Raw genomic sequence first — 13,630 nt, forward strand, 5'->3', positions numbered from 1 at the left:
TTATGTACACCGGACTGATTAAATATTTGTGACATCACACAGAACTCTTGTTAGGTTAGAGTCTACAGTGACTTTTCTTTCCTCCTCTCGAACTTTTCTTCTCTTTCCCCATTGCAAGGTACCCTGCTGTGCTCAGCCTTGGTTAAATGCCCTGCCCTTCTTTTATCCTTCTCCTCCCCCCATATGCACTTTATTATCAAGGGGACTTTACGACTATTCAAGATAGAGCATTCAATTTTGCTGAGTTTGACATGAGGTCCATTTGGTAGTGACGTTAAAGAAGGCAGCAGTCTCACTTGTAAAGACAAAACTGTTTATTGGGTGAATTTGTGCTCGTAAAACCAAGTTCTCTCACTGTATTATATAATCGAGTAACACTCACACAATGATAACCGCCAGTACCGTTGTCTGTCTTTGTAGTCTGATTGTCGGCAGAATGCATAGTTTTGAAACATTCCGACACTGTTGCTGGGGGCTTGAATTGGCTCCACAATAAACTTGACTACTCATGTCTCACACGCAGTCTTACAAGATAAGTCTTAAACTGTCAAGAATTTTTTCGAACATCGCGGAATAGCCTGCACGTGTGGTGGTAAGTTTTTGTCAGTGAAGCCTGATCACATCAAAATAAAGACAGTCAGCGTTCTTGGCAATATCTGAGTGTATTTGCATGGCATGGTAACGAAATTTGCTGCTTTTTTAATGTTTTCAGAGCAGGGTTGTTTACTGGTTGTTGCAATGCTCCTTCTGTATGGCCCGCAGAGAGAGGCTGAAGCCGCAGTCATTCCGAAAAATCCCGTGGACCATGCACCAGTTCAGGAGGTTCTTCAACACTGCGAGAATACCTGCCGAAGGAAAAGACGAGCTTGTCTGCAAGTTTCTCACTGGTGAGCGCTTGTCAACTTGAGCCTACATTAGTCGAAACATATCATTTTGTACTAACCTACAAATTGTCGCAGGCAAGCTGCATGCAATTTTCTATCTGAACTAGGCCAAAGTTTCGGAGGTGATGAAGGCTGAAAGATGTAAAAATCTCTTGAGCAAGGGGTTTCGCTTGAGCCATGAGTTATCTTCTCTTCTTATAAAGGGCCATGTCACACAAATTTCGCTCATAATCTGTGTTACGTGGGTTAGTCTACAGAAGTTTAAAAACAAGCTGGTGAAATTTCGGCTCATTTGGTGAAGTCCTTAATTTATAATGAATATTTTTATAAAGACGTGAGTGGCCCGAGAGTCTGAGAACACTAGCACATTCGCAAGCTGGGATGTAACAAGCCGCTTGCTTTGGGTGCATCCTTATTACGGCCAACAATCTTGTATTGTGGTCAATGCACATACTGTGGATCTATTTAAGCTTTCTTCTGGTTGGTATATAAAACTGAACGAATCGCAAGGGCTGAAAGATAGGTGATGGTAATGGCGACACTTCGTGAAGTACATGACGTCACGCACGCCATGGCAAAATGGCGTTGGCCTCTGGGGAGAGGGAAGCTACATAATGAGCAGACACCACAATAGTCATACGGCCGAATTAAGCAAGGAAATTGAGAGAGGACCTCCCCCTCTCATAAAGTCCTTTGAGGTACCAAGTAATCGCTTATGATAGTTTGCTGGTTTCAGTTTTGGTTCTGTGTGCACGCAGTATGAAATTTTGGAGTGTCCTATGCATTTTGTTTGTTTGTTTTTAATCGCTACAGCCTGTCTCCAGCTTAGGTTTTTGAATGGCCTAGATGAGAATCTGTTTTATCATGGAGATACATGAGATTGCAAGAATTATTCACGAGCCGTCATTGCAGCTGCCTTCTAGGCAAGGCGCAATTCTAGAAAAGAAAACATATGGAATACGTTTTGTCGTGCTGATTTTCCACATTTTAAAAAGAAAAGAATGCGAGAAAAAGCCAGCCAGTCAGTGTGTATTGAATGCAATCAGCCCTCTTGCATTGAATAGTATAGAGTGGTTGTTGCCATGCCAAACTGCACTGGCCTGCGTCTACTGAAAAAGCAAATCGAAACAATGTGTCGCCTCAACATTTGGGTTGGGTAGAAGAACAGCAAGGATATACAGAAGAGCAGAACAGTGTAACGCGTGGAATTAGAAACAATCTCGATTTTTAAAGACAATGGTCTTTTTGGGGTACTTCATCGCAAAAAGTTTGGTTTGTCTGTTTGTCTGCAGAAACGACCAAAATCCAACTTCATCCGCAGTGCCCACTTTAAGTTTCAGCATTCATACTTGTGCAAAGGTCAATTAAAAAGCAATCGTTGTGCTTATCTGAGGCACAATAACAAAACGTCAATATTCTGCAGTGTCTTTTTATACTAGAGAAGGCATGCATAAGTAATTCTGAGGACCGTAGCATTTGTCACGCTGTGCTGACAATGCAACACTATGCACAAAAAGGGAAGTGTTTCCAACGCTTTGCTAAGACGACACGGTGATGGCACCCGCTCGTCGTTTTGCATACTACCTCTTATCACCTCCTATATGGGCGCGCATGCCCTATCTTTTTGTTTTCCAAAATAAATGCCAGATAGCGCTTATGTCTCACGTTTCCCGATGCGCTTGTTCACCTCTGCTGCACCCATCAATGCATTTTAACCCAGCGCCTCCAAAATACCATTCATCGATTTTCTCATGCAGAACATCAAATAAATGTTTTGTTCACTCTCTCCAGATGCAAGGCTATCGTCTTTTGATGACATTTGCAGTGAAACATGCAGATCCGGGGCCATTTTTTTTGTACAAGTGTGATGCTCTTTCAGGAGGCTGAACTTTTCTTGTTTGTATATAACACTCCACCATCCTAATGCTGGAGTTCGCGAGTCTCTGATGCCGTTGGTGTTTATGCATTTGCTCGTGTTCGGGCTGTTATTGTAGAAACAGTTATTGAAATATATAGTGGACCACGTCCTTGACCTCCCCAAAATGCAGCATATAATCATTCGTTACCCCAAAAATGTTCCGCACTTTTGAAATCGATCGAGCCATTGTCGCCTCATGCAGGAAAACCTGTGCAGCTTAGCCAATCATACCACTCTGACTCTGCCGTACTTGTGTTTTTCTTTAAAGTGAAAGCTCTACTGCTTTACATCTCCCAAGGTCATTCATTGCATGGCACTGACCTTGAACTGCCGTAGTGCGAGTCGCTGGAGGTCGAAGTGGTGATCTGGCGTTACAGTTCTGCCCATGTCTACAGCAAACGTTACTGGACTTACACTCATCTGATGATTAAAATATGGTGCTTGCTTGTTTTGCCCTCTCTGTTGCCACACTGTATTTGTCAGCTTGTATCTCCACCACAAGCAGGGAGCAACCCCACCTGCTAGCAAGCAGCTCCCTTGCATCACTTGTAATAACCCCTCCAGGTACGAATCGGGATGCACACTCTACAAATGTGAAATTCTGGGGCACTAACTATTTTATTTTAAGAAAGAAAGATAAATAATGTGTTGTTTTATGCGAGTTCTTGAAATTAGTTGCTGTTAGCATGTAATTAAATACTAATTATACAGCACTATTATGTTGCATTTTGACATAAAAACAATGAAATCATTGGCTCCAAATGTGAGCTTAATTTTATTTTTATTTTATTTTTTCGTTGTATTTATTTCGAGAAAGGAAAGAGTAAAGGTTCTGATGTTGGTCTTAGAACAAGGCACATCAAATGACCCGCCAAAAAGCGTAGTGCCTCCACTCAAGTTGTCTTACCTAGTTATATGCAACTGAAAATAAATGGCCCCTAAACCTCACAGACTTTTAAGGCGAGACAGCAGTTTCTTTTCTGCCTTCGCTGCCACTCCTAAAGTGCCATCTCTTTATCACCACTTATTTTTTCATAAAGTACGTGGAATGTCAACACTAAGTGTTGAGCCAGTCAGGATTTCGCACTTTTAGATTACACACTGCTGCCGCCGCTTGTCCAGTCTCAAACGTGAAAAACAAGGTGAAATCAGTTTATGTACATGATGGTCATGTGGGACAAAGCTGAACGAGCATGTGACTACATGGCAAAGCAGGGTGAGACACAATTCACCCCAAATATCTGTCTTGTATTGACCAATGTATAATTTATTTTATTTTGATGTCACGTGAACAAACTGCTGGTGTTACAAACTGTGTCGGGAAATTGGGCAACATGGAGAGAGAATAATGTGCTCATTCTTCGTACTTTCCGAGGTTGTTTAGGGGTATTTTAAGACATACCGATTATGCGGAAGGCTCGATTCATCCAATGAGCAATATACCTTGCTCCCCTCTTGGCCACAAGTCGATGCAACAAACATAAGACAATTGCACACAAAAACGCAGCCAGTGCCACTAAAGAGGGTAAACACAGCAGCTTGTCTGATGTGTCTGCACGGATTAATTGTAGAAGTCATTTGTCTAATTGGGGGGCTGCTCTTGAAGAGAAACAAACGAGCAGTTTCTGCTTTGCAGAGGCCGAGGAGAGCTACTCAGGCGAGTCACCAACCCACATTGTGGTGCTCCAGGGTGGCCGCATATTCACCTTTGATCTGCTAAATGAACGGCGAGAGCCCCTCACAGCGGCCGAGATCACTGCTCAGCTCGATCACATCGACGACGCATGTGCGCGCTTGGGTCCTGGTGATGGTGTGGGTATCCTCACCCACGGAGACAGGGACAGTTGGGCACAGGTAACGTGCAATAAAGACCGTGCTGCTATATACATTGCTTTATGTGCCATTCATCGCACATATATTTTTTCATTGAGGGAGTCTGACTGCCTGCATTCAACGTGTACTTCATTTAGAAAGCCTTGGCTTTACTTTTGTTATCCTGCTCGGCACAAAGACTGTTACGAAATGTCTCTGAAATCCACTGTGTGCTTGCTATGTCGGGCACTGTATGTTTGCTCAACCTTACATTGCTTCACGTGTATTGTTCGCATTGTAGGTGCGACCACATAAAAAATCGAATAATCTACACTGTAGTACGTGTGACTGTGTTTTTAACATCCCCACCTACGTAATTTAATTCATTTAATCACAAATTAGCAATGTTGACAGACAGACAATGCATTCACAGCGACAGCAATGTACTATGCGACCACAAAAAATAAGATTTGTAGTTTTAAGGTGCACTAGACATTCACGTACTGTGCAGTCGCATCAAAAAACATGATATCGCCAGTGCCCAGGCACGTGTGGTCAATTTCATTGCCAGTGAAAGGATGCCAGTGCACGGTAAGTGAACAAAAAAAACCAGTGAGAAGGAGCAGACAGTGATGTGAAAAACCTCTCCTACCACTCCCCTGTCAGTGCACCTCCTCTCCATGCACTTCGACTGGTATAGGACTACTCATGGATATCTGGGATGCCGGGCCAACGAAAGGACGCATCCCAACATGAAACATAGCAGCTGTTTATTAGCGTAGCACTAGCAGTGGGGCGAGCATACCAACACTGCGCTCAAACGGCTAGAGGAGGAATGGTTTCTTCCGAGCTTGGCAGCTTTGATTTATACCCATTGTCGGTGACGTAAGCCTCCGGGGACGCTGCGGTAGCGCTGTCCCTTATCGAAAGCGTGTCTTGGTGGGTAGCCGTGTTATGCCGGCCTAGTTAGTGATGAGGCAGAAGCTGTGCCAGTTTTTGCGCAGTGTCACCACAGATTGAAACGGTACAACTTAGGGCTAAGTAACATATGTACTTTTTTATTCACAGTCTTCAAATCGGGCTACATCAGAGTGATTTCGGCTCTAATGCGAAGATAAAATACATTAGTCACACCATACTTAGAGCCCCGATTTGTCACGACACATTGTTTTCTTGAGAAACAGCGCGTACCAGTCGTTACACCAAGAAAACTTGATGTCATCTTAGAATTTGTGAGCACTGTATAGGGCATCACGGCGAACAGTGACCTTTCACTTTACTTCTCCCTATTATGGCGGTGTCAGTAAAGTTAACTTGTGTGAACTAGAGTAGCCTTCAGGGATTTTATGTGACCTATTCAGGACTTCGTTAGGAAAGAAAAAATTGTGGTTTGTCTTAGGTGACTGATCATACATGTTTCTATTATCCTATTAAATTTAATAATCTGACGCAATACATCTATCAATAGTTTTCAGTTCCTGTGTATGAGTGTAATCTTGGTGGGCATTCTATTTTCTTTATTTAAAAAATGCGGTTTTCAGTCAACATGACGAGACACTTTTCCTTTTTGTTTGACCGCGAGTTCTCCTCTTCTGCGTGTCTTGCAGAATCGCAGACTGCTCCGGAGTCTACACCCGGATAATGAGCGTTGCTTGCGCCTCATTGAGGATGCCATGTTTGTGCTCGTCATGGATGACGCTTCACCAAAGAACAGACAAGAGGTGTGGACTTCTCTTTTCAGCCTTCCTATTCTATAGTATTTGCTATTCAAGTTGTTTTTGCCAGACTATTTTTGCAGTGTCACCCTTACAGAGAGCAGTTTTACGTATTGACTTGAAATGCAACCAGCAAAGGCTTGCGTTTCACATCAATCTAGCTGGTAGCAATATTCATCCCCTTCACAAACACATGGTCGTGCTAGCGCTGAGCATTTTCTATATGAACACATTGCCCTCTTCATGAACACGTCGTACCTTTGGTCTTTTCATGTCTTTTACTCTCTGTGTCCTTTGCTTAAAAATAATAATAATAATAATAAAAGACCTCGACTCCAGTTAGATTTACTTTACTATTGACCTGATAGCAATCAATAGAATTAATTTCTGAGGTCTTCTGACATGCTGCACTGCAAAAAAGTGGGCACCCTTAACCTTTGTTTTAAATCTTGTACTCAGTAGTAATATTCACACAGATGCGCTATCGCCTTCCTGATCCGTAGGGTGCCGTTGCTTCATGGTAGAGACATGAACGGTACCACAAGGAAAGCCAAAGTACAAACTCCCTCCAGCCCTTATCCTTATTTGCACCTGCTTCAAATTTTTGCTCACGGCCAACGCTGATTTTTTTATCACAACCAAAGACCCCACCTCCGACTTTGCTGACGGCACTGACATTTAAATTTCTGCAAAATGAGCTCTTGAACACTGTCGCATTAAAAATGCAAAGACAGAACACAAACTACAATGACAAGTGCTGTTCTGTTCGTGTGTTTCTTGTGCTACAGTGTGTCGGAATTATGCACCTACAAGCCCAACTGACTACTTTCTGGGGTATTAACGTGTCTAAACCATGATGCCGTCATGAGGTGCATCGTAGCGGATAGCTCCAGAAATTTGACCATGTTTTTTAACTTGAATGTAATTGCACTTGCTAGCATTTCATTCATTGATATGTGACAGCCATGTCCTTCAGGTCAACAGTTGACCTCTGCTAACACGAAATTACCCTTCTTTCGTCTGTGCAACTCACACAAAACAATCAGGCATACATTATTGGAGAGGTTTTTGTCAAATGCGGCAAATGTTTCCTTTTCAATTCCCTCTTCAACTACTAAACTGCAGCCTAATGTTACTTGTTTCCCTGACTTTTCTTGTGCTAACGACACGTAAATAACGGACACTCTGGCATTTAATTTTGATTCTTTTCAAGCGCTTAGCATTTGCAAAAACAGTGAAAAGCTGGTTGAAGGATTTCAGTGCATCGTTAAACTGTGCATTAATACTTCATTCTCATCAAGACAAAAAAAAGAAATACCAAGGTACCTTGAATGAATCGGAACTCTATTGCATGCATCACGTTGCCTTCGTCCTTTGCGCCGTCATAAAAAGATTCAAGATCCTGGCAGTATAGATTGCTTTATACCTGCTTTAAACAGTTAAACCTGCTTATTACGAACTTCCTTTCCAATTCCTTGATATGACGAAGTTTTTTTATTCCCCACCATTGCTCCATAGAAGTGCGTGTATTAGCAACCTCTATGTAACGAAGTAACATCAGGACAACCTTGATATAACAAGTTTTCCACATGGACAATTTAGGAACTTTGCCTCAGATTTTATCATTTTAGCACGAGCATGCATCTTCCACGGGTGCCCCGCTGCTGACAAAGCGCGAAGTGGCGCGCATGAAGCACTAGGCAAGAGCGAGCGCTCGTTACTGTGCGCGGGTGAGTGCGAGGGGGGCAGGCGTGTCTGCCCCCCACGAGCCGGCTTTGCTGCTGTTCTTGCCGCCGTGGGCGCATACTCGGATGTGCTCTCCCCCTCCAAACCAAGAACAAACAAACAAACAAAAGCTACTTTTGCATTGGCAGTGCCACGCTTTTAATTATCATCTTATATGTGGAGTCACGGTGGATATGGAGTGCACTTTACGAAATAGTTGTCCGCGGTATCCGTGTCGTTTGCTCTTCTCTTTAAATGTCGTGCACGCGTGCATGGTTTCACTGCGTGTGCATGGTGTGACCCCCAACTACGTTCAGCTTCATGTTATCTTATGCGCCTTTTATGCGATAGAGATGGGCCGGCGCATTTGATGTGAGCTTCAGCAGCACTCAGGTGCTTTTACCCGCTCGAGAAAGTTACGATGCACAAGGGCATGTTATCAATTTAGACTTGTTACTGAACATGGCGGCGACAGCAAAAACCTGCTGAGAGTGTCCATATCATTTCTGTCGAAATAATTCAGTTTTTACCGCTAATAAGTGTTTCGGGTTATGGCTGCCTTCAGTCCCCCTTTTGTTTGATTTGTGCATTTATTTCCCGAATATTTGTATGGAAACCTCATATAATGAAATCCTTTTTATAATGAATTCCCAGGGGTTTATTAACTTTATTATATCCAGGTTTAACTGTAGTATCTTGCTGCAACTCTGTGCTGAATTGCAAAGAGCTAAAGGCTTTTATTTTCAAGTTGAACTTCCAGGATTACTTCAATTGAACGCACGCAAATTTTGGACTTCGTTATCACCTACTAAAACTGGTACTGTATCGTTTATAGTACTAGACAGTAAAGCTATTTCAGATCCACTTGAAATAGTTAATGCTTTCAATGTCTACTTTCAGTCTGTATTCCCGCATGATAACAGTTCTCTCCCTGTGTTCAGAAGCCCTAATCCTGAGCTCACGATTGAAGATTTGTTAACGAGAACAGCATCCTGCACATGATACTCAAGTGAGACGCAAAAAAGAACGCTGGTCCTGATTTCATTCCAAGCAGCTTTCTGGTGTGATACTCACTCAAGTGTGCAGGTTATTTGTCGATAAATGTATATTTTCAAGCTCCGTTTCCAGTCCTGAAAACTAGCCAAAGTCTAGCCCTTGCATAACTCTTGTAACAAGCAACTCCTGCCCAACTACAGACCAATATGACTTACTTCGAATTCCGGTAAACTGCTTCAGCATATCATTGACAATCATCTAACCAAATACCTTGAGTTGGATAACCTGCTCTCGAACATTCAACATTGTTTTCGTCGTGGTTTCAGCACACTAACACAACTTGTTAAATTTGCGCATGAAATTTGTGATTGTTGAGCATCTGGTGTCGAGATATCACATTGCTCGTGCGCATCATTTCACATTCGCAGGCATGACTTTTTACTCTCTTGCAAAAAGCTAGCTGATTACATGTAGCAGTATGCAGTAGGGGTTCTTTCTTTTTTCAATCTGTCATACACTCAATTCTGTGGAGACATGCTGGCAGTGAAGAGTACTCCGCTTGTGTTCCCGCTTGTTATCAGACAGATAACGTATAGCATCGGAACTTCTTCATCTTATGAGTAATCTGAAGAATGCTTCTAGTCTCAACATCTGTTTTATTTTTGTGCCCTTGTTTACATTTCAGTGACACACGGTACATTGTCACCAAAAAAGAACATTCAGTGAAAGCAGCCATTTCTGCATGTGGCAATGCTTTGTCACTGAGACAAAGGAAGTCATCTTTAATCGAAAAATGCTAGCTGTGTGCACCTCCCTCCAACCGTGCCCCCGTTAAAGGGAGCATGTGACGGTACATGTTATCAGCTAGTCCACTGCAAACGAGTAAAAAGACATGGATGGATGTGCTTGTGCACTGCCATATCTCAACACTAGATGCTAACATCAGACAGCGCGGCAATGCTGTTTTGTCCGATTATGGTCATTGCAGTGCTCGCACATCCCAGCATATTTAACCGGCTGGTGTAGACAAGAGGGCTGTTATCAGTACTACTGGGTATGTCTATTTTCTGTGTTCACGTACTGAGCACTGCAGCATGTTTGCAACAAGCCCAGTCCTTCAAAATTCTGCTCGCTCAGCTGTATGCTCTGAGCCACAGTGCAAATATCTTGTGCCATTTATTTCGCTTGGGATACCTCCAAATGCATTAACACAAGTAAGAGAAAAAACACGGAGAGGCATACAAGACTAGCATAGCAGTAATAACAAACATTGTGTTTGCAATGTGTAAAGTGTGAAAAAGCAGCAAACTTTCTTTAAAAAATTAGAGAGGTAAAATTATAATCAAGACCAAAAAAAGAAACACTTATGAAAGTGGCAAAGAGAATGACAGCACCAAGGCCAACCAAGCACCAAGGTAGAACCAAGCACCAAGGGAGAACGACAGCACCAAGGCCAGCTTCGTGACATTTAGTCAGGTCAAGCTAAACAAAAAAAAATTGACACAATGTAGAAAAAAGGTGTATTGGTACACTCAAACCTCGTTATAGCAAAATGGGATATAACAAAATAATGGATATAATGAAGTTAATGAAATTCCCCTTGAAAGCTCCATGAAGAACCATGCATTTTAAACCTCATTGTAACGAAGTAAAATTGACCGGTAAATGAATATAACAAACTAAATTGGTGTATCAAATAGTCTATAAAAAAACCATCCATTTTGTGTTAAGTATATCGTTTTCTGCGGAGTTTGATGCTCGTTCGGCGCCGCTCTTTCAAAACTCCTGCTCCGACCTTACAGCCACGGCATGCGCGGCTTAGAGAGCCGTCCTCTTCACACAGACAGCGAAGAGGATTGATGAAATGCTCAGCGGGTCACATGACCGAGAAGCGGCGCTGCACTGCAAAGCGATTTCCCTCCCACTTAAGAACACACGATGGAGAAGCTTCAGTAGACTTACATTTATTAACAAATCGGACGACACCCGTCATTAATTGAATAATTGGTGATGCAAGTCTTCACGCGATTGCCTTGCAGCGAGTCAGTCAACCAATTTAGTGCACAGTTTGCAAAGCATGGTAGCGCGCACCTAAGTCCAGGGCCAACACTCTATAGGTGTTCTGTGACTATAAAGAAGAAAGTAATAACTGCATCTCCGCTGCTACCCTCTGGAGGAGCTTCTCCATGCGGAGAGAAGCAGATCGGCATTAGAGAGAAAGTCAACTCTCCGCGACGGCTTTCTTTTCTTTTTTCTCTCTCTCCGCGCGTGGCCTTGAAAGGAGAAGGGTCTCTACGTGCAGAAACGAAAAAGGGAGAAGTGTGGCACAGGCGCGTCGCAGATCGGCGTTTGAGAGAGAGCAAACAATCCACCAGTCTTTTCTTTCCTTTCCTTCTTTTTCTTCTTCGCGCGCAGCGTTGAGAGGTGTGGCCACAGGATTGGGCAATGTGCCGAGAGCATTTTTGTACGCGGTATGTTCGAGTTAACCGTCGCAAGTGCCTTGTTCGAATTACAGGGCGTTTTCGCCCATTGGAATACACATAGCTTTGACGGGACCACACCGTGAGTTCGAAATAAGCGTCTTCGAATTAATGAAATTCGACTGTGTTTATTTTCCATCGCACGTGTGGTCGCGTAGCGGTAAATCGGGCCGCGAGGTGGTTTCCTTCTTTGCATGCTTATGCGCCCATCTGAGCATACATTGCCACAAACTGTTGTAATCTATATAACGGCATAATGAATATATCGAAATAATTGTGGCTCCCTTTCAACTTCGTTATGACGACGCCTCAGTGTGTTTCTGATACTGTGTGTTTCTTGTAGTGCGTTTTGTGGTTATATTGTTGTTCTCATTTTAGCAGTTATCAGTGTGCCACCTTTTTTGTTACATTTTTTTTTTTGGCTACCTAGGTTCACTTATGATGTATAGATTTCATAGTATACTATTTTTTACCCCTCCTCGTTTAGTGTGTGCCTTCTTTATATACCACTGCAAGTTCATATGTTCCTTTGTTTTCCTTTGTGAACACAGGTTATGAGTGAGTGCTTGAAAGGGGACTGCACAAATCGGTGGTTGGACAAGTCGTACTCGGTCATTGTTTTCAAAAACCTCACCCTGGGCTCTTCAGCTGATGTAAGTATCTCGAAATGCTGAGTAGTTTGTCGATTTTCCTGTTGGTTTTATCACCAGTAGCCATGGCAAGCCAATGAAAAGCAGTGTGACCTAAAAAAGCGTAGTGCAGTTCAATAAATTGTACAATGAAATCCCGATTATACAAATTTCAGGGGACCACACAAAACCTTCATAAAATCCAGGCTTCGTATAATCGAGAAAAAAAAAAATGCCCCATATCTGCATGTTTCGCTGCAAATGTCCTCAAAAGACTATAGTCTTGCATCTGAAGAGAGCGCAGGACATTAAATAAACAAATTGTTTACTTGATGTCTTGCGCAATAAAATCAGTTAATCGTATTCTGGAGAATCTGCGTTAGAGTGCCTCGGCCCCTGCAGCAGTGGCAAACGAGCACATCGAGGCACGTGAGACACGAGCGCTATTCGGCATTCATCTTCGGAAACGAAAGATAGCGTGCACGCCTGTCTCGGAGGCGATAAGGTGTAGAACGCAAAGCGACGGGTAGGTGCCACCAACATGTCCTTTTAGCAAAGCTTTGGAAACACTTGCCTTTTTGTGAATAGCGTAGCATGGTCAGTGCAGCGTGATAAACGCTACGGTTCTTAGAATTACTTATGTATGCCTTCTGTAGTACGTATTAAGAGACATACCACAGGATATTGTGTTATTATTGTGCCTCAGAAATGCTCAATGATTGTCGTTCAATTGACAATCGCACAAGTATGAACGCTGAAACTTGAGCAGTATTGGTGGGTGCTGTGGATGGGGTTGGATTTTGGCCATTCTAGGCGTCATTTCCGCGGACAAACAGACAAATGTACAGACAGGCTAACCAAAATTTTTGCGTCGAAGTACCCCAAGAAACACTATCATCTTTAAAACTAAGGTTATAGGCAGTGACATTCAACTTTTCCCAAAAAATGGGGAAGCCCACAGCACATCCTTGTGCCTCTGCAAGGAAGGTAGATTAAGTTATTCTTGCCAGTGGCAGCTAAAGGCAGCTACTTAGCTGAAGAAGGTACAAGTGAATCATTATTCTCAACCTTCAAAAAAGTTGGATTTAACGTGCATTTTTCTACAAATAAACAGGGTCCGAAAGTTGCCTGCACAGGAAAATGAAATCGAAACGCAGTTGCCAATTGCCTCCTGTCATAAGAGTCAGACACAGTGTCATTGCTATCATGTAATGGCGACAGACCACGAGTTCGCGTAGATTGCCTTCGTGCACGACTGAGCTGTGCACGTTATAATTTCTTGCCTTGTGAAGTGCAACAAGGTGTCTCCCGTTTTTAGTACTATGAACTTTACGTCAAGTGAAATTAATTTTGCGACTGTAAAAACAGCTGCGTCAGATCGTTATGCGTGTGCAAGGCTGTGACTATGAATGCGAAAAAGGCAGGAGATAAGCTTTATGTCAACCAGAAAAAGTTTCCACGGATTGAAAAC

General features: G+C 42.8%; 1 protein-coding gene across 1 annotated transcript in view; it reads left to right on the forward strand.

Annotated features, from left to right (window-relative positions):
- Positions 1 to 13,630, forward strand: part of CROT (Carnitine O-octanoyltransferase) — a 90,126-nt gene that overhangs the window by 48,415 nt on the left and 28,081 nt on the right. Inside the window, exons 5-8 of the mRNA XM_037429424.2 lie at positions 763 to 887; positions 4,439 to 4,656; positions 6,222 to 6,335; positions 12,082 to 12,183. Of these exons, the coding sequence (XP_037285321.2) occupies positions 763 to 887; positions 4,439 to 4,656; positions 6,222 to 6,335; positions 12,082 to 12,183 (559 nt within the window). The remainder of the gene's footprint in view (positions 1 to 762; positions 888 to 4,438; positions 4,657 to 6,221; positions 6,336 to 12,081; positions 12,184 to 13,630) is intronic.

This window comes from Rhipicephalus microplus, chromosome 1, assembly GCF_043290135.1.
Source record: "Rhipicephalus microplus isolate Deutch F79 chromosome 1, USDA_Rmic, whole genome shotgun sequence".
NCBI lineage: Eukaryota > Metazoa > Arthropoda > Arachnida > Ixodida > Ixodidae > Rhipicephalus > Rhipicephalus microplus.